The sequence below is a fragment of the Lissotriton helveticus genome, chromosome 10 (assembly GCF_964261635.1).
Source record: "Lissotriton helveticus chromosome 10, aLisHel1.1, whole genome shotgun sequence".
NCBI lineage: Eukaryota > Metazoa > Chordata > Amphibia > Caudata > Salamandridae > Lissotriton > Lissotriton helveticus.
In genome coordinates, this window is record NC_136071.1 from 167,892,889 (window position 1) to 167,911,948 (window position 19,060).

The 19,060-nt window shown below is 40.9% G+C and overlaps 1 protein-coding gene across 1 annotated transcript in view; it reads right to left on the reverse strand.

The window, feature by feature from the left end:
- The window catches only part of LOC144786060 (cytochrome P450 3A21-like), a 261,578-nt gene that overhangs the window by 210,425 nt on the left and 32,093 nt on the right, over positions 1-19,060 (reverse strand). Inside the window, exon 3 of the mRNA XM_078665005.1 lies at positions 7,849-7,901. Coding sequence (XP_078521131.1) covers positions 7,849-7,901 — 53 coding nt within the window. The remainder of the gene's footprint in view (positions 1-7,848; positions 7,902-19,060) is intronic.

A 19,060-nucleotide genomic window follows, 5' to 3' on the forward strand; every position in this document is an offset into this window, starting at 1 on the left:
AGGTTCAAAACCAGCTTTACAATTCAACAGTTTAAAATTTTAAGAACAGAGCTGCATACAACACGCTCCCACCACAATATTAGCAATCAATAGGGGGGGCGCGAGGAGGATAGGCTCTTTAATACTCAGGGAGGGCTGGGAGACTAGGCCGACACCCTGACAAGATGGCCGCCCGTCGTGGAACGACCAGGAAGTGCCAGCGCTATTCCTCCCTCCACATCAATCAGCAATAAAAGCGGCGGTGGACCGGGGAGTCAGCGCGCCTCAAAGATAAGTGCAAAGCTAACCGTTTGTAAAATCAACGTGCTTTAAAGTGCAAATGCAGACAGTGGTTTAAAAACAGTGTTTTTGTCAAAATAAACGAGTACAAAGCAAACAGGTTCAAAACCAGCTTTACAATTCAACAGTTTAAAATTTTAAGAACAGAGCTGCATACAACACGCTCCCACCACAATATTAGCAATCAATGGGGGTCGCGAGGAGGATAGGTTCTTTAATACTCAGGGAGGGCTGGGAGACTAGACCGACACCCTGACAAGATGGCCGCCCGTCGTGGAACGACCAGGAAGTGCCAGCGCTATTCCTCCCTCCACATCAATCAGCAATAAAAGCTGCGGTGGACCGGGGAGTCAGCGCGCCTCAAAGATAAGTGCAAAGCTAACCGTTTGTAAAATCAACGTGCTTTAAAGTGCAAATGCAGACAGTGGTTTAAAAACAGCGTTTTTGTCAAAATAAACGAGTACAAAGCAAACAGGTTCAAAACCAGCTTTACAATTCAACAGTTTAATATTTTAAGAACAGAGCTGCATACAACACGCTCCCACCACAATATTAGCAATCAATAGGGGGGGCGCGAGGAGGATAGGCTCTTTAATACTCAGGGAGGGCTGGGAGACTAGGCCGACACCCTGACAAGATGGCCGCCCGTCGTGGAACGACCAGGAAGTGCCAGCGCTATTCCTCCCTCCACATCAATCAGCAATAAAAGCGGCGGTGGACCGGGGAGTCAGCGCGCCTCAAAGATAAGTGCAAAGCTAACCGTTTGTAAAATCAACGTGCTTTAAAGTGCAAATGCAGACAGTGGTTTAAAAACAGCGTTTTTGTCAAAATAAACGAGTACAAAGCAAACAGGTTCAAAACCAGCTTTACAATTCAACAGTTTAAAATTTTAAGAACAGAGCTGCATACAACACGCTCCCACCACAATATTAGCAATCAATGGGGGGGCGCGAGGAGGATAGGTTCTTTAATACTCAGGGAGGGCTGGGAGACTAGACCGACACCCTGACAAGATGGCCGCCCGTCGTGGAACGACCAGGAAGTGCCAGCGCTATTCCTCCCTCCACATCAATCAGCAATAAAAGCTGCGGTGGACCGGGGAGTCAGCGCACCTCAAAGATAAGTGCAAAGCTAACCGTTTGTAAAATCAACGTGCTTTAAAGTGCAAATGCAGACAGTGGTTTAAAAACAGCGTTTTTGTCAAAATAAACGAGTACAAAGCAAACAGGTTCAAAACCAGCTTTACAATTCAACAGTTTAAAATTTTAAGAACAGAGCTGCATACAACACGCTCCCACCACAATATTAGCAATCAATAATAATTAACTAATAATAAATTAATTATTTTTAATTAACTGCCTACCCTTTACCCCTATAAACCTAACAACCCACACCTGATGTATAACTTTAAAATATCATAACAGCATTTACATTATTAGTTATCAAATACATAATAAATATTAAATAACATTGCTTATTAATTATTATAATTCCCTTCCAACCCTTCCCCTTACAGAGCCTACAAAAAAAAAAAATAATTAATTACACAATTAACATAATTATCAATTATATAATTAATAATAAAACATGTATTATTATTTAATTATTATTACATTACTTCCAACTCTATACCCCTACTAAGCCCACAACCCACACGTAAAACGTAATTTAAAAATAAAATAAGTACAGAATATACATAATTAATTATCAATTAAATCATAAATAATAAATCAAATAAATGATCAAATGAATCATAATTAATTTACTTTACATCTTTTACCCCTTTAAACCACACAACCTGCTACGGCGCTAAAAAGTACAATAATCAATTAAAAACAACTAACATTTTACAAACGATATTAAAACACATAAAAAATAATATCACAAACAAACAATTTATATTATATACAACTAAAATATATACTAAAATACATAAAAATGATAACAAATTATATTAAGTTAGTTAGATCGGCTAATACTGAGGAGGTGATAGAATTTTTACAGTCCTTGTTTTTGAGAGAGGGTGCCACTGTGATGCTCATCACTAACAATGGGGTGCAATTTCTGTCAAAGGAGTCCCAGAAATGAATGTCCCATTGGGGTATAAAGCACGTAACAACCTCTTTGTACCATCCCCACAGCAATGGCTTGGTAGGGGATGTCAAAAGAGTTATCAGGCACAATATTCAGTAGTCTTAGGCTAATGGTCTGGATTGGAAGAAAGAGCTCAAAGATTTGATGTGCGCTATTTGCACTACACCTAACGCCACCACAAATGTGTCACCGTTTGCATTATTAAAGGGTCGGTTTGCTGCGACCAAGCTGGTCAGGCCCTTGATGAGTTATTTGATGGTATCGGAAGAGAAATGTAAGCAGGTGAAGGACAGTTGTGAAAACGCTCAAGAGAACATCAGAGCAAGGATGCAATAAAAGGTACACAACAGGTGGATTTCGAAGTTGGAGAATGCGTCAATTTGAAACTGCCTGGCATAAATCTAAGGGCAGGCAAAGTTTGGGTGCTTAAACTAAGTGATGTGCAACAAAGAGAAACAGTCCAAACAAAGGGGTCCATTAGGATGGTCCGCCCGCCATCCTATCGGTCTTAGGGACCGCCCGCCATAAGGGCGGGTGTCCCGGGGGGGGGGGATTAGGATGCGCCCGCCACAGTGGCGGGCGCATCATGCATGTTTAGCATTGTGGTGGGCGGTGCTCTCAGCACCGCCCACCAGAAAGCTAAACATGCATTGTTGCATTTGCATTGACAAAGAGGCAGGCACCGCGCAGTGCCTGCCGCTTTGTCAATGCAAATGCTGGGGGGTACCACAGGTACCCCCCGTGTGCACCCCCCACCTCTACTTCACTTCAGGGGCCCGCCGGGGGGCCCCGAAGTGAAGACCGCATGCCTTTCCGTGGCGGCATCCATTTTGCACCATCCTAATATGGCTGGCGGTGTCTAATAGACACCGCCACCACGTTAGGTCTTTCCGTCCGCCCCGGCCACCCCCGCCATCCTAATATGGCGGGGGGACTTCAGGGCAAGGATGGCAGGCAGATCGCAATCCGCCCGCCATCCTAATGGACCCCAAAGAGCGGTGGGAGTCCCTCTTACCAACCAGGGAAAGTCTTCATCCTTGGGTGTGGGTGTAAGTAGTCTGAGTTCGCAAGAGGAGAAAAGACCACCTGCAAAGTTCAATGGCTATGTCTAAGCATAAGAGTAAAAAAAAAATCTTTTTTATGTTTGACGGGTGAAATTTTGTTTTTAACTAAGGTTTAGTCATGATTAAGTATTTTGGATTATGAAGGGCTGTGTACTGTATTCAAGTTAGTTTTGTCAACACCCTACTTGTCATTTGTGCATGTATATTTATTTAATTTTATTTGTTTTTTCTTTCATTTGCTTTTGGGTGGGGGTTCCTTTTACTTCATTTTTTGTTTTATAAGGGAAGAGAAGTGCTGGGCTCTGAATTTAGAATTCTGTACAATGCCACCAAGACAACTGTGACAAAACACATAGAATGCGAAGGTGTGATGTTTTGAAAGGGAGAGGCAGTTACTTGCAGTTGCCAGCCCTGCTGGTTGTGTAGATGACTTTTGCAATAAATGTTGGCTACTTACCTGAGACTTGTGGTGTTTCAAGACATTCCGCATAATCATGGTGTGTAAAGTTCTTGGCAGGTGGCCAAGCATTGATTGCCATTCTTTGGGAGTAAACACTGGCAAGCTTTTAGAGTTGGAGATTCCAGATAAATAGAGCTTGGCCATAGAAGTATTTTCACAAAGTGTTACCTCTGCAGAGCACTAAGTGGGCAAGATCCCAATGGAGAAACATAAACCTGAGGTAGTGTAATGTCATGAAATACCTGTTTAAGTCAGAGCTTTCCAAACTGTGTGCCCCTACACAGTACTGTGTCGCCTGCAAGTGGTGGGTGTGTCGCAGGATGAGGTACTTAGCACTTAACTGCTAATTAGGAGGCATTCCTTTGAAAGAGTGTCTCGGAGTCAGCCACAGCAGCGCAGACTCCGAGACACTCTGCTCTGGGGGGGGCGGTGGGAGATTCACAGCAAAGCCCCATTAACGAGTAAACAGTCCTTTAAAGACTTACGTAGTACTCGGGGTGCAACTGTGTGTGCCCTGGAAGCTGGGGTGAGGTGCCAGAGGGTGAAAGGCAGAGGGAGGGAGACAGTGAGATAGAGGGAGGAAGACAGGGAGAGAGAGGGAAACAGAGAGAGGGAGACAGAGACAGGGAGGGAGACAGAGGGACGGATACAGAGGGATTGAGACAGAAGGAGGTATACAGAGAGAAGGATACAGAGGGAGACAGACAGAGGGAGGGAAACAGACAGAGAAAGACAGAAAGACAGAGACAGACAGAGGGAGAGAGAGGGGGAGGGAGACAAATGGAGAGAGAGGGAGGGAGACATAGGGAGAGAGAGGGAGGGAGACAGAGGGAGAGAGAGGAATATAGACAGAGGGAGGGAGACAGTTACAGAGAGAGAGAGGGGGAGACAGACAGAGTGAGTGAGAACCCCACCCCCCAGAACCACCCTTAGGTAGTTTGGGCTCGCTACGCTACATTCGCTCGCTACACTGCCTTACTGGTCCCATAATGATGCATCTCCAAAATTGTGTCCCCACCATAAAAAGTTTGGAAAGCTGTGGTTTAAGTACATCCATATCTAGAGGTTCATATCAACTGCTAATGCCCCGGTAAACAAGCACTGGCAATGGCAATCCTTTTTTTTATTTATATCTTTAAAAACCTCTCGCAAGCTGTGCATGAAACACAAAAGAGGTGACAAATGATATGCAGCTGCCAATGCTTACTGCGGCTGCCAATGATTTCTTCTGCTGCCTTTGATCCACTTGTGAATTTTTGTGTTTGTGTGCGTGAGACAGACAGTGAGAGAGAGACAGAGAGAGAGAGAGACAGAGATAGAGCGAGACAGAGAGAGAGTTAGGGAGAGAGAGACAGAATAACCGTACACTGCTGCTACCCGTGCTGTAACAATCCTTCCTGTTGGGATGCTTGTACTATTGATACCCATGCTGTGAATGTATTTTGTTGGTGAATTTTAGGTGAACACTATTGTACTGGCTGCAAGGGTGAGCCCTGCAGTACTCAATGGGGAGCTTCAAGAAGGAGGAAGAGGTGTAGTGTGCAAGTGCAGCACAGGATGCAGGCTTCACTTGTACATAAAGAACATGTACAGCACATGAAACAGTAGTGAAGAAAGCACACACACACACAAAAACAGGTTTCGTATGGCATTAACTTTGTGTGTTTCTTTTAAACACATACAGCAGTAGTTTAGTCGGAAGCACAAGATTCTATCAAATAATCATTTCAGCATAGCCAGCTATGCACAGTACGGATCTGAGGAACAGGATGCAAGGGAGTGTGCAGGGTGAAATGTGAAACACATGAAACAAGTGGGCATCTTGTATAAATGGGGACACAGAGTAGAAGGGACTCACAAGAGGTGATGGACGTGTGCCATACTTACAAACCAGGTGGTTCTGGCTGAGTTTTGCCACAGAATCTGCTGCGTGATAGAATCAAGTTAGGCTGAGCTCACCTTGGGGAATATTCTACTCACCAACAGGGAATCCACTTGACTGGACTAGTCGGCTCTGGCAGCTACTATCAGGCCTAGTTGATGGGCTCAATGCAAAGGACAAGCACAGGCATCCAGACTCTCTATGCTAATGCCACCAAAGCAGTCTCTGAACCAAATACCAGTGGACCACGGCTTCCTTAGCAGTCCCATCTTTCATCCCTACCATCTGCTGGATGGCAGTGAACTATGAACTAATTAGCAGTCCTTTGCTAATAAGGCCCACATTGAATATATAAAAGTAGCTCTGTCCCCATCCTAATCACTTTAGTGTCTAGGTCTCCACCCTCCAGGCACAGAAATGCAGACAGTACATTTCCACTCTCTGGGGAAGCTATCCTCACCCTCCATCCTGTGACATGCTACAAAGGCACTGCACATAGAAACACACAACATACACACAGAATGTTAGTACAATTTTCTGCATTTCTCATGAAAGAGGAACAGAGGACAGAGGGGTCAGTACACTGCCATCTCACTGTCACAGAAATATGATCTGGCCACACTACAAATTCCCAAAACATGGTATGAAGCCCAGGGCCAGACTGGGAACCAAAACCGGCCCTGGCAAAGTGCTTGGACGGTGTCCCCCACCCCGGGGGGGGGGGCGGGGTGCCGCCGAGCTCTTTGTCGGGGTCTGTTTTCGGCCGATTTTGCTACAGGGCCGTTTTTGCAGCAACGCTGCAAAACAGCCCTGTAACAAAAACGGCCCGAGCGGCCCAAAACCGGCCCCCACCCTTGCGGCGCACCGGGGGATTGCCAGTGCCCGCAACGGCCAGTCCGGGCCTGATGAAGCCACCAATGTTTGATGCAATATAATCAGGGCAAGGACAGTAGTCCTTTGTCTGATCTGAGGGCTTATTTGGTGCGCCTCCCTTTAGGTCACAGGACAGGTCCTTAATCTCATGCTGTCAGGGACAGGCATTGGCCTCAGCCTCTGTGCACACGCTAGGCAAGTGTGACGCCATCAGCAAAATAAAACACAGGGTGCCAGTTTCACATGCAGTCAGGCACTCAGAGCAGGTGTACATGCCTATTTACGATGTAAGATACATTTTCGTTCCACAGTTCCACTCCCAAAATCAATTGAATATCACCAAACGCTGTCAATGCTGGTAATGCTACAAAACCATCCCATATTTGTATGTGCAGTGGTGGGGTCTATTTGTGAAGCACACCTGAGCTTTTTCGACTACGCAGAGATACCCCTATTGGTTTTGTAACTTTCGTTTTAGGAGAACATATTCTTTTTCTTTGTTTGAGTAACAGAAAGGTCTCCCTTCTCTCCTTGTAGGTTGGTCCACTGACCTCCCATACCATTGTTTTGAAGGCAATGCTAGCAATGTCACATGTTTTCGCCTATTTAATTGGTACTGAGCACCATGATGCCAAAATGTCTGTCCTAGGTTGTTGTACTTAAGGGACAAAATATGTTAATTTCTGAAGTTATTTCATCCTAATGCATTATTCAAGATTTTCCAACATGTTACGACTTTGTTAGTAAATATTCAATCTCATATGAGAGTACTAAATAGATATTTATGACAAGCAATATCACAAGTATCTTTATAACAACTGCTTTGATTTTCACAAAAGAAGAAAACATTGATTGCCTGACACTTTGCTTTCAATAGAGTTCTACTTTTCATATGTGTGGATTGTTGCTCATTTTGCTCTGTAAAAGACAATTTAAAGATGGCTATTTAATTCTGAAAATTAAACCAGCCTATCACAGGTTAATTATTGTTTATTCGTGAATATGAGCCATTGGTAAAGCAGCATGATATACTCATTGAATGAAAGGGCCAAATGTGAGACTTGTATTACATACATTCCCCCCAGACTCAATATGTACCATGAGAATACATTTTAACCCTGTGGTGTTGCCACACCTCCAAAATGTTAACAAAGACTGAGACAAACAGATATCATAGACCACTAACTAGGACTTACCCCCAGATTTTTCCATATTTTTTAAAACACTCCATGTCAAACTTCAACACACCCTAAAAAGGAAGACACATTAAGGTGGTTAATGATGAAAGTGTAAGAGAAATGAATACACAATAGTTACATTTGATTTAAATAATGTTAATCTAAAAAATTAAGTAAACATGTTTTCAGCATTCCCCTTTGAATTTGGGACACAAGAGTTTATTAGTTTGCAAGCCATCAATCAAAAATCAAATAAAAAATGGTCAAGTCCAGCTTTGTGGTTGGTAATTGGAAAAAGGTGTTAATTGGCATGTTGATAAATACACTCAAGTACAAATGGTGGAAACTCTAAAAGCAGCTAATCAGAGGATAATGCCTTTAAGGCGTGACATCCATAGCTTCCAGTCATGAACCCCTTCTGCAGCAAATATCATTAATAGGGATGCCAATTGCCTAATATGGGCAACTAATATTTTTCAAAGGCAAGAAATTAAATAATTCTAATAAAGGTGGTAGATCCTCCAAATTCGCACTGTCCATTGACCTACATGTTAAGTTGTTCAACTCACATTAACCATCTCCAAATATTAATAGAAAGAAAAAATCCGGTGTGGTAAGTCATATGAATTAAAATGTAGTTCTCTTTTTCACCCGGAGGGCCTTTTGATAGCTTTAACAGGGGAAATATAATGAAATTGTTAAATACAATACTAGACCTAACCAATATTAACACAAGTTATTGTGAAAGGGTAGGATTCCTGGAGGCAAAAATTGGCCCACAGAAAAAATGCACTCGGTTTACTCTGTACAACACAACAATATCCTTTGTGTCTGCCAGACAACTTTCTCCTCATTTCCGCGATTGGGCATACAAATATAACCTGAGTATCCAGCTGATTTAAAACCACCTTAAATTAATGCTCTACATAATACTGTGGATCAGTTTTGCCACAACTCTCTAGATGCATGATTCAGTACCCTTACTGGTTCAAGTCTGTATAATGCTTCTATAGCGAACCACTTATACCCATCAATTATATCTGAGAGGTAATCTATATTTTGGACAACGAACAAGTGATTAGGCTGGTGACACCTGGACCAGCTTGAATTGTACTGGCGGGGTTCTTGAATAAACAATTCACCACCCATACACAAGAATGATTATAAAATAAGAGACCTAACTCATGTATGTCTTCCAAAGCAAATATGCAAATGAAATATTGCAGACTTAAGCAAAATGAGAAGTCAACAACTACCTTCAGAATTATGATTTGGAGTGTCTGCAGGAATACGGGCACATATCTTATTTAACATTTGAAGGTTATACTGTCTTCAGCATCAGAGCTATGCCGGCTTCCATTGAAAACCCTAAAGGCGGACTCATGACAGTGTAAAGACCACTAGTGGTGCACTGGGCCTGGTTTAATGACATTAAGTTTAGTTCCCAGTCCTAACAATTTTCTCATTTCAAATAGAACTAACATCAAGAAGTTATTTTGTATCTTTTCTTTTATTGAATGTAGATCTCACTCCCACTAAAGGAATATGTGATCCCCTTGCATGTAAACCTATTGTCTTTGTAATATGTACACCTTCCTACTGTGTTTACATGTGATTTCAACTGTTTCCTATTTGGGACTGAAGACTATGATGTTAATTTCTATGCCTGCAAGGATCCATTTGACTTCGTCCCTCTTTGTTTCGTAAACCCAGAAGTAATCCTGGTGGCAAAGAGCTCTACTGTAAGCTTATGAGTGTGTAGCAGAGATCAGTGAAGGACAGATTCCCAATGTATCCACCTCTTGTCTTCACCCATATATCTCTCTGCAGTCCCTGTGCTTTCTTTGACTATACGTGTGTCTATGGCTGGTTTTCTGACCAAGTCTATGATTATCTATTCATCCATAACAACCATTTTCTTATAGCATGTTGTTTTCTCTTGGATGAAAGAGCCTGTACTAGTTAGAAACAAGCCCAGTTCTATCTGTGGCATCCAAACCAATGATGTCATAAAGAGAACTCTTGCTAATTTGCATACAATTCTAACCTGGTCGAACAGTATAGATAAGACCTTTATAAGATCAATGTTGTTGACAAGCTTTTAGTTTGGGGATATGTGTAATATTGTCTCTGTATTTGCTTGTGTAGTGACAAGCCCACCATCAGTAGACCGTCACCCCACCCCCTGCCTCTGCAGTAATTCTACATTTTATTCCTCTTCTAAATCTTGGTTTAAAGGTGACTACATTAAAAGTAAAAAAACTCTTCTATTCATACCTTGTGCATTAAGCACATTTACCAACACACAAAATAACGTAATGATTGCTATAAAGATGTATAAAGTTACTGTCAAATACACCAAAATAGGAGGAACAAGAATGGGTATTTCTTCTTGATATATCTTTTGAGCTGACTCAGCAAAAAACATCCACCCTGATTGTGGCACAAGTAAAAAGACTAGCATGCCCCAGTCAATTACACCCACCCAAAGTTGAATTAATTTCATTTCATTTCAAAATCTTTATTTCGACATTTTTTCAGTCATAAAAGATTGCAGTAAAACAGTTATGGAACCATAAAATTCTCATTGCATAAAAACAGGTTTAAAAAAAATAATAAAATAAAATAAAAAAATAAATAAAAAAAATGAATTTCCTTGTGACCTGCTGGAATGGTGGGCTACTTTATTTTCAGAGATTCTACGGTTGATCAGGTTTCCTTTTGTGTAATATTTATTTATATAAATTTAATCACAAATTACAATCATGTACATCTCAACAACTGAAGATTTTATTCGCCCATGTGCTGGTAAGGTAGTACAAATTAATACATTTGCAGTCTATTGCTGTTTCATTGATTTTAGTAATGTTTCTAACAGGGTTGACAGAAGAGACTTTAGACTAAGAAGAAAGCCCAGAACATTAGCCAGATGCTATTGTATTTTATGTAAAAGCTACATGAATCGTCGTGGGTGCAAATACAAATTGATAATTACTTGGAATATATAAATCAGATGCCAACCAGCACTGGTGTCAAGCAGGACTGCATCTTGCCCCATAGCTTAAACTATATGTCTGATCGATCTATTTTCCTAGTTGCCATGCTTAAATGCTATCCCTCTAACATTTAAACAGCAAAGAATTATGTCACCCCTATTGAGTTTCAGTGGATCTTGGATTTTATTTCCCAGTATTGTAAAGAAAATGATCTTAGGATGAATATACCTAAAACAAAAATTATGACATTTAGTAGATCTGAGAGGATTTTCTTGGCCACATAAAGTTAAAAGCTCAGAGACCATTAAAAAAAAACAATTATTTGGCCATTAGCATTTCCTCTTATCTATCTTGGTCTAAATAATTGGCTTCATTAAATGATAAAACCCATCAATCTGATATTGGGGTTCATTTTCTTTTTCAAAATACAACAGATTCTTACTTTATGGTTTGAAGGTGGTTAATGTCATCATTGCCGCTGTTCTTCATTACTGTTCTAGTTTATAAAAAAGTAAACTTAATGCTGAATTTGAAATATCTTGAGGTAGCTAATCCTCGGTATTTAAATGTTAGAGAGAGTACTTCACGTGAAAATGTATGATTTAAATAGGGTTTAAGTCATAGATGTATGATAATGTATGATGTGTTTAGTTTCCTTTATTCAATTTATGGAGAGTTGGGCTCATTCACTCTTTATCTGTCCAATCCCTTCTTTGGGAGGTGCCTGAAAGGAATAAAAAATGGGGCCATATTTCTTTATAATGAACTTACTCTGTAACTCAGAGGTAAATCTGACATGGTCACGTCAGAAGATTTCCTTAAAAGAGGTTAAACTTAAAATGAAGAAAATATCAAAGTTCAAATCTATGCTCCTCCCTTAGTATTATACTTTGGCCTTTACAGGCACCTACTTATTCCTCCCTGATCCCATTGAGATATTTAATAGTACCAACCTCCTTGAAAATGTGATAACAGTATTTACATTTCATTTTTCTTTATTCTGAGTTAAGGCTGACAGAGCCTGCAGTATAGTACCATTAAAGACTGTTCATCAAGTGATTTATGTATCTGATCCCTACAGAAAATATTATATTCACCTTTTACCAAATACAAACAATACAGTCTGCATCTTTTTTTATCTCTCCAAGGTCACACTACATTGGTTGATGTTTTATAATACTGACTGTTATGTTATAATCTTAATTTTTATTACATGTGTTTTAAGGTTATTTATTAACATATAGTGCTATGGATTATGATATTTTGTTTATTGAATATGCAATAATAATGATAGAAATAAAACTGCCCACCTTCAGTAGTTGATTGCTGCATTTATGTGTTAAACTGGTGCTAACGCATGACACTTTTCAGAGGCAGTATTAAATTTCTCCATTTCATGGACTGGGAAAGGGATTTTGTCGAAATCTTTAGATATTTAAATATCACGGAACAGCGAAATTTTGATTCTATCCTGAGATACTGTAGGAGTGCATCATAATCATGAGTAGTCAGCTCTCGAATATATCATGCGTAATTAGTGACACTAAAAGAAGATGGGGTATTGCATATTTAAAGACTTCCACAAGTAAACTTATTCAAGTTTATAGATTGTGTGCATAGAAATGTGACCAATAGAAATATCTGAAATACTGATACATTAACATTACAGGAGAGAACTAAGCTCATAACGTGTATCATTGTAATACTGATGATATGAAATGTAGGTGCAGTTTAATGTTTATATTTATACATGTAACTCAAAATTATATTTGTTAGTTTATTTTGAAATTACATTTTTCATAATCTTTTGCAGTTATTCATTCATTAAAAAAGCTATGTTAGCTGTGTGTTTAGTAATGTGCCAGTATTTGTAACAACATGCACCATTAAGATGGCATAATTTTTTAAGCCTCATGTATAGGTACAGCACAATCTCACATTCAAAGTCTGACATTTGAATTGTATTTTTCCTTTCAGTGTGGAATGCATATTTAGTTTCGACTGCAGGTGTGGAGAAAGCTTCATTATTTAGTCAAAGAGAATGTTGTGTTATTAGTGAGACAGCAAGGTATGAGAAGATGAATTTTGGCAAGGAGAAATGTGATAACTAGCAGGTAAACGAGTTCTCATGGAGGGGGAGAAGAATGGCCAAGGGCTAATGAAGAAGCAATTTATTGATTTGGGAAAGCTGGTGCCTGTACTCAATTTGTGCTGGAAACTTGGAAGGTTAGCCGAGTTTATCTTGAATGCAACTAATATCTTATGCTGTAACGTAGTGAGGGACAGAGAGACATCTTAGGACTTCATGAGGTACAGACCTCTTCTTCTGCTTTCAGTGGCTTAATGCTACTTGAATGTTGGTTGGAGTTTGTTCCACTGAAGGCTCTGACAGCTGACACTTTATTATTTTCTAATAGTAATGCTTCTTATTTTAGGGTTGTCCCTTTAAAGTAGTGTTAGAAACGATAGCGAGCTCATGGTTAACTTTTGAGAATCAATGGATGCAATTTAACGTCCAATTCTTTTTCCTTTTTTCTTGTATTATTATAATAGAATTAATCATATGTTTCTTGTAATAAAGGGTAAATCTCTTTAGGAGATTTGGACTTGTTCTGTTTGTCCCGTATTTCTATACTGGAATGCAAGAGACTGATTTATATCTATTTATTTCTGAATTGATAATAACACTTTACTAATACCAATATTTAGTGGTCTAGTGGTTACTGTGTAACTAAATTGGTTACACTGTATTGAGATTTAAATTGCGATTGTTTTCTCCCTCTTACATCTCAAGCAGTTAAAAGACCATCAGGTTGAGTACGGTTGTTTAAGTGGGCCTGATCTCTCCCAAATGAAACAATGATTTCTTTGTTTTCACAAAAAATATTGTTTCCTTATTCGTGAAAACTCGTGCTATGCCAGATACACCACTGTTAGATCAGCAGTTACTTCAAGAGGGCGCTTAGAATACATAAAAGCACTATTATATTTCTCTTTTTAAGGTCTTATGTCTTAAATTTCACAGTCCCTTATAACATGCCACTCACCTTATACATAAGCAACATATGTTGGCAGGGACTTACTGGGAAACAAAACAAGTCCTGACCAAAATGTTGAAATCATCCCTGCTTACTTATTCTGCTTGGTCTCTCTCTCCCTCTCAATATCCATCCTTTCTCTCCATTATGTCACCTCTCCGATCTCTAGCTCTCTTCAGCCCTCTCTTCCTTTCTCTATTCCTTTCTCCATCCCTTTCTTTCTCTCTTTTGAACACCCTTCGTGGGGCTTTGGAAAGCTTCAGGTGCACCAAGAGCGCCATGGCTTTCAAAAAAAGGGTGTGTAAAGACTCCGGCCCACAGGGAAATGCCTGGTGGAACATAAGGCCAGTCGGCCTGTAGTCTACAGCTCTACAGGGCTCTTTCTTATAGGAAAGAGGTTCTTGGAAGGCCCAAATGTGCTTTAAAAAACAAAAAAACAAAAAACAAAGACCATTCTTAAAATATACCTTTGATAGGCAGGATATAAAAGCCACACCTTTTTTTACATTTCTCTTTTTGATTCTAAGAAGAGAACAGTGTGTGTTACCATAAGCATATACAAGGAAGATTGTTTTCTGCTAAATGCAGCAAATGTGCTGCACCGACCTAAAACAAGTCTACCTGTGCACACTTATGTAGCACACACTATTTTGCTCTTGGAATTAGAGGGACGCTTTAATAAAATAGTGTTCATGAGCATCCAGGTAAAACAAAATCATTACGTGTTGGCGAGTAACATTTTCAGTAGGTTTTGGTGAATATATATATAATTTCCTTTCATAAGAAACCTATGTATTTTTCAATGTAGTTGGTTTAAAACTAAGAATTGTGAGAAGATAAGACTACAAAAGGTGTCACATGATGCCAATTAATTTGCCCTTTCCGGCTACATTTAGACAATTCTGCTACAAAACGTAGACTCCTCTGCCACAATAATTCCACTGGCACTACCTTTAGTTAGCTCACTGCATTGTCTACAAACGTAGGGTCAGTAAGGAGGAAATGGTTACCACTCCAGTAATATGGCAAAAACATATGATACCCACACATAAGACTAAATGTGTCTGTGTTTTTGTCCTCTAATACTCATTATCTACTTCATAACATATTGGCCATGATAGATGCCTCTCATGAAGAACAACCAAGAGAGCCTCCAGAGAGCTCTGGTGAAAAACTATTGGGCGAGTGGCAAGAAAGGTAAAACCCTGCAGATACAAGGAAAGGAAAGAAGAACATAAGCCATTTCTCTTGCTCATTGTGAGATTGCAATGTTCACTCTTACTTACAAATATCATGTTGTGCCCCCCTCTTCGCACCACAATTTACCACCTCCTGCTCACAGCGATCATCTGTGAAATTTGCACAGTCCATATCATATCTGTGATCACTCTCACAACAAGCATGGCAAAGCCAATAGGTCTCGACTATGCCAGATCAATTGGCTTTGACAATGTATTTTTGCCATTTTGTACATCAGTGTGGCTGCTGTTCAGCATGACAAAACATTAGTGGGGTGGTGTGGGTTGGGGTCGATTGGAGTGGGTAGATTAGGGCAGAGTGGTATGGGGTGGATTGGATTAGCGTGAAGTAGGGTAGATTGGTGTGACAATGAGTGGGGTAGATTCATTTACTGTAGAGTAGGGTAGATTGGGGTAATGTGGAGTGGAGTCGATTAGTTTAGAGTGGAGTGGAGTACAGTGGGGAAGAATATATTAGGGTGTATTGGGGTAGAGTGAGGTAGACTGGAGTGGGGTAGATTGGGTGGAAAAGAGTAGGGTGGGGTGGAGTGGGGTAGACTGGAGTGGAGTGAGGTAGATTGGGGTGGAGTGAGATAGACTGGAGTGGGGTGGGGTAGATTGGAGTGAAGTAGATTGGCGTAGGGTAGATTTATGTGGATTGGGGTGGATAGGCATAGATATAGTTGGACTCTGGTAGATGGGAGTTCGTTAGTTGGGTTAGATTTGAATAGGGTTGATTGGCGAAGATTGGACTGGGGTGGACTGAGGTTGAGTGGAGTGTCATTCTTCGAGTGAGGTAGATTGGAATGTAGTGGTTGGATTGGGGTAGTGTGGATGGGGTAGACTGGGGTAGATTGGAGTGGGGTTGTTTGAAGTGGCATTGATTGTAGTGGAGTCGGGTAGGTTGGAGTGGAGTGGGGTTGAGTGGGGTACAGTGGGGTGCAGTAGTTTGTAGTGGAGTAAATTGGGCTATGCTGGAGTGGGGTGGATTGGGGTGGAGTGGGTTAGATTGGAGTAGGATAGATTGGAGTGAAGTGGAGTGGGTAAGACTGGGGTAGAGTGGAGCATGGTAGACTGAGGTAGAGAGGAGTGGGCAAGATTGGAGTGGGGTAGATTGGAGTACAGCAGAGTGGAGTGGCAGAGATTGGGGTAGAGTGGAGTAAGGTAGATTGGTGTGAAGTAGAGAAGTAGAGTGGGGTAGACTGGAGTGGAACAGAGTGGGGTAGATTAGACTGGGGTAGAGTGGGGGTAGATTAGGGTGGAGTGGGGTACATTGGAGTAGAGTAGATTGGGTGGGATAGAGTATGAAGATTGGAATAGTAAATTGTAGTGGAGCGGGGTAGATTGTAGTAAAGTGGAGTGGGGTAGATTGAGTTGGGTAGATTGGAGTGGAGTTGGGTAGAATGGAGTGGTGTAAAATGGAGTAGAGGGGCATAGAGTGTAGGGGTGTGAAGTGTAGTGGCGAGTCATGTTGTAGAGTGTCGTGAAGTGGAGTGGGTAGCGTAGAGTGGCATGGCATGTAGTGCAAGGGCATAGAGTGGAGCAGAGTGTTGTAGAGTGTAGTTGTGTAGAGTGCTGTAGAGAGGAGAAGTGTAAAGTGGAGTGAAGTGGCGGAGTGTGGAGTGTGCATGGTGTGATAACCCACTGCCATTACACACAACACATTTCCAATTGAACAGACATACAGTTTTACTGCACTTAAATGATGATATGTGCAAATGTCATCACCAAGTGTATTGATTTGTTTTGATCGTATTAAAATATATTTTTCCACCACACTTGCAAATTACAAAACAAATGTGCTTCTTTTCTACTGTTCTCAGCCTGACTTAATTCTGAAATATCAGCACATTTCATTTTTGTTGCATGCTAGAAAAAAATAACATACTACAACCTATCTTCTCGCATGGTTACTTAGCAGGATGGATTATCAGATACATTCTCTCACTTTGAAGTTAGAGAATGAAAAGTAAACACCAAGTTCTCTCGGAATACAAAGCCTGACATCTGTCTTTGAATGCACAACAAATGAGACAAGATAAGAACAAAATGTAAAGGCCTGTTAACAGATAGTGAGTACTCATAGTACAGACAGAGTCAAGCTCCACAGCCTAAAACAACAAGCAAAGTGCAGAGCAAGCTAGGAAAGATGCGCTCTGTAGAGTGGCTCAAACAAAAGATAAAAATAGGCCCCAAAAGTGAGAGCAGTGTAGCAGTGTAAGGACACAAGTACTTGGGACATACTCTAGGAGTGGGTCACATACAACTGCAGAACTGACCAGCAGAAAGGAAGCAATTGAGAGTGTCTTTGAAGTACACAAATTGTAGGTAAATGGAAGGATCCAAGTCCACTAACAGTAAACAAAAAGTCTCAAAGACACAGCGGATGCGTTGTCTTGTATATGCGAGACCTACAAAGAACATCTTTTGCTACTGCCCCACAGATCCCATATGGTGTTCCTGCCAAAGGAATTACATATGGCTGACTTATCACACTTCTATCTGCCATCCCTATCATACATATCAAATCTTGCACCGCTAGCACACATATAATATTTTAAATCCTTGCCATTCTGATCTCAGTGTCCATTCTGCACAATTCAAATAATTCTTCCCTTCTATTCATTTCTATTGTGTTATATATTTAAATAAGGATCATCCATTCATAAATTGGTATCCAACACATGATTCGTCTTTTCAGAACTATACTTACTTAATGAATAGCCTTAATGGACTCCAAGTTCACATTTTAAATGACTTACAAATTGGGCATGAAATAGTTTATTGGGAGCACGAAACGTATTTTGCCTACTATAATATGAATGGATTTTGTTTAGCCTATAATGAAATACGTAACGTGATAAATATTGGGTGTCTAGCATGCCTTTTGTTCCAAAGCAATGAATTGCCACCTGGAATAGTGAAACAGTGGAAGATTTTAACCTTGGATTTCAGCTATGAGCCATTCTACTCTGTTCACCCTCTTAAATACCTTATCTGATGTCCCAATCACAAACATCACATCTAAGGTCCAGCTCCCACAATCACATTTAGCTTCCCTTCCCACAGAACAAATCTGGAGACGTATTATGAATAAAGCGCAGTTTCCCTGTTCGTGCAATGGTGCTCCTTTCAAAAGGTGCGCCAAGCGCAAACCAGGACAGTGCACTGTATTATAATGATTGAACTGCCCTCAGGGCAGGCGGCCACCTGCCTGTACTTTCAAGATTGAAGAGAGATCCCCTTGCAGGTGGATGCAGTCAGTGACTGCAACCACCTGCAGGGGATGTCTGAGGGGGTCGATGGGACCACCTTTCTCTCCTGCAGAGGGTTGCCTTTAGGAGGTGCACTGAAAATGCAGCACCTTTTAGTGGCACACTTTCAGTTAGCCTCCTAAAAGAAGGATTACCTCTGTGACCACATCCATAATACAGAACGGGTGCAGACTGCAGAGGTAAAGTGATTCCCTCATTTGCATAGGGCCGCACCCCATGTAAATAAGGGAACGCCCTCTAATGATAACGCTGGCATAGCATGTGCACCAGCACTATCAGTATTACAGAAGGGGGAACACAAGCATCTGAGGCCCCCACTGTAATACTATTGTGCCCTGGGGCCGTCCACACCCGCTGCACCCCGTTGCACAATGTATAATATGGCCCCTGGAGTACCTTTAACATAGATCATATCTGATGTCCATATAACTTAACAGTGCTCCTTGGAACAAAGGTCACTTCAACACCCTACATCAAACAATAAACATTTACTTGCCACTCCACAATTTACAAATCTGCTGCACATTTCACACACATATCGTGTGACCATGTCACCCTGGTTACACCTACTCTACTACAAAAAGATGTTGGGTGGTCATAGTAAATAGATAATGATGACCAGTGTCCTTTTCATGTAGATTACAGCTAGTTTCCCCTTTTGCACAGTAGGCACAGATATACAG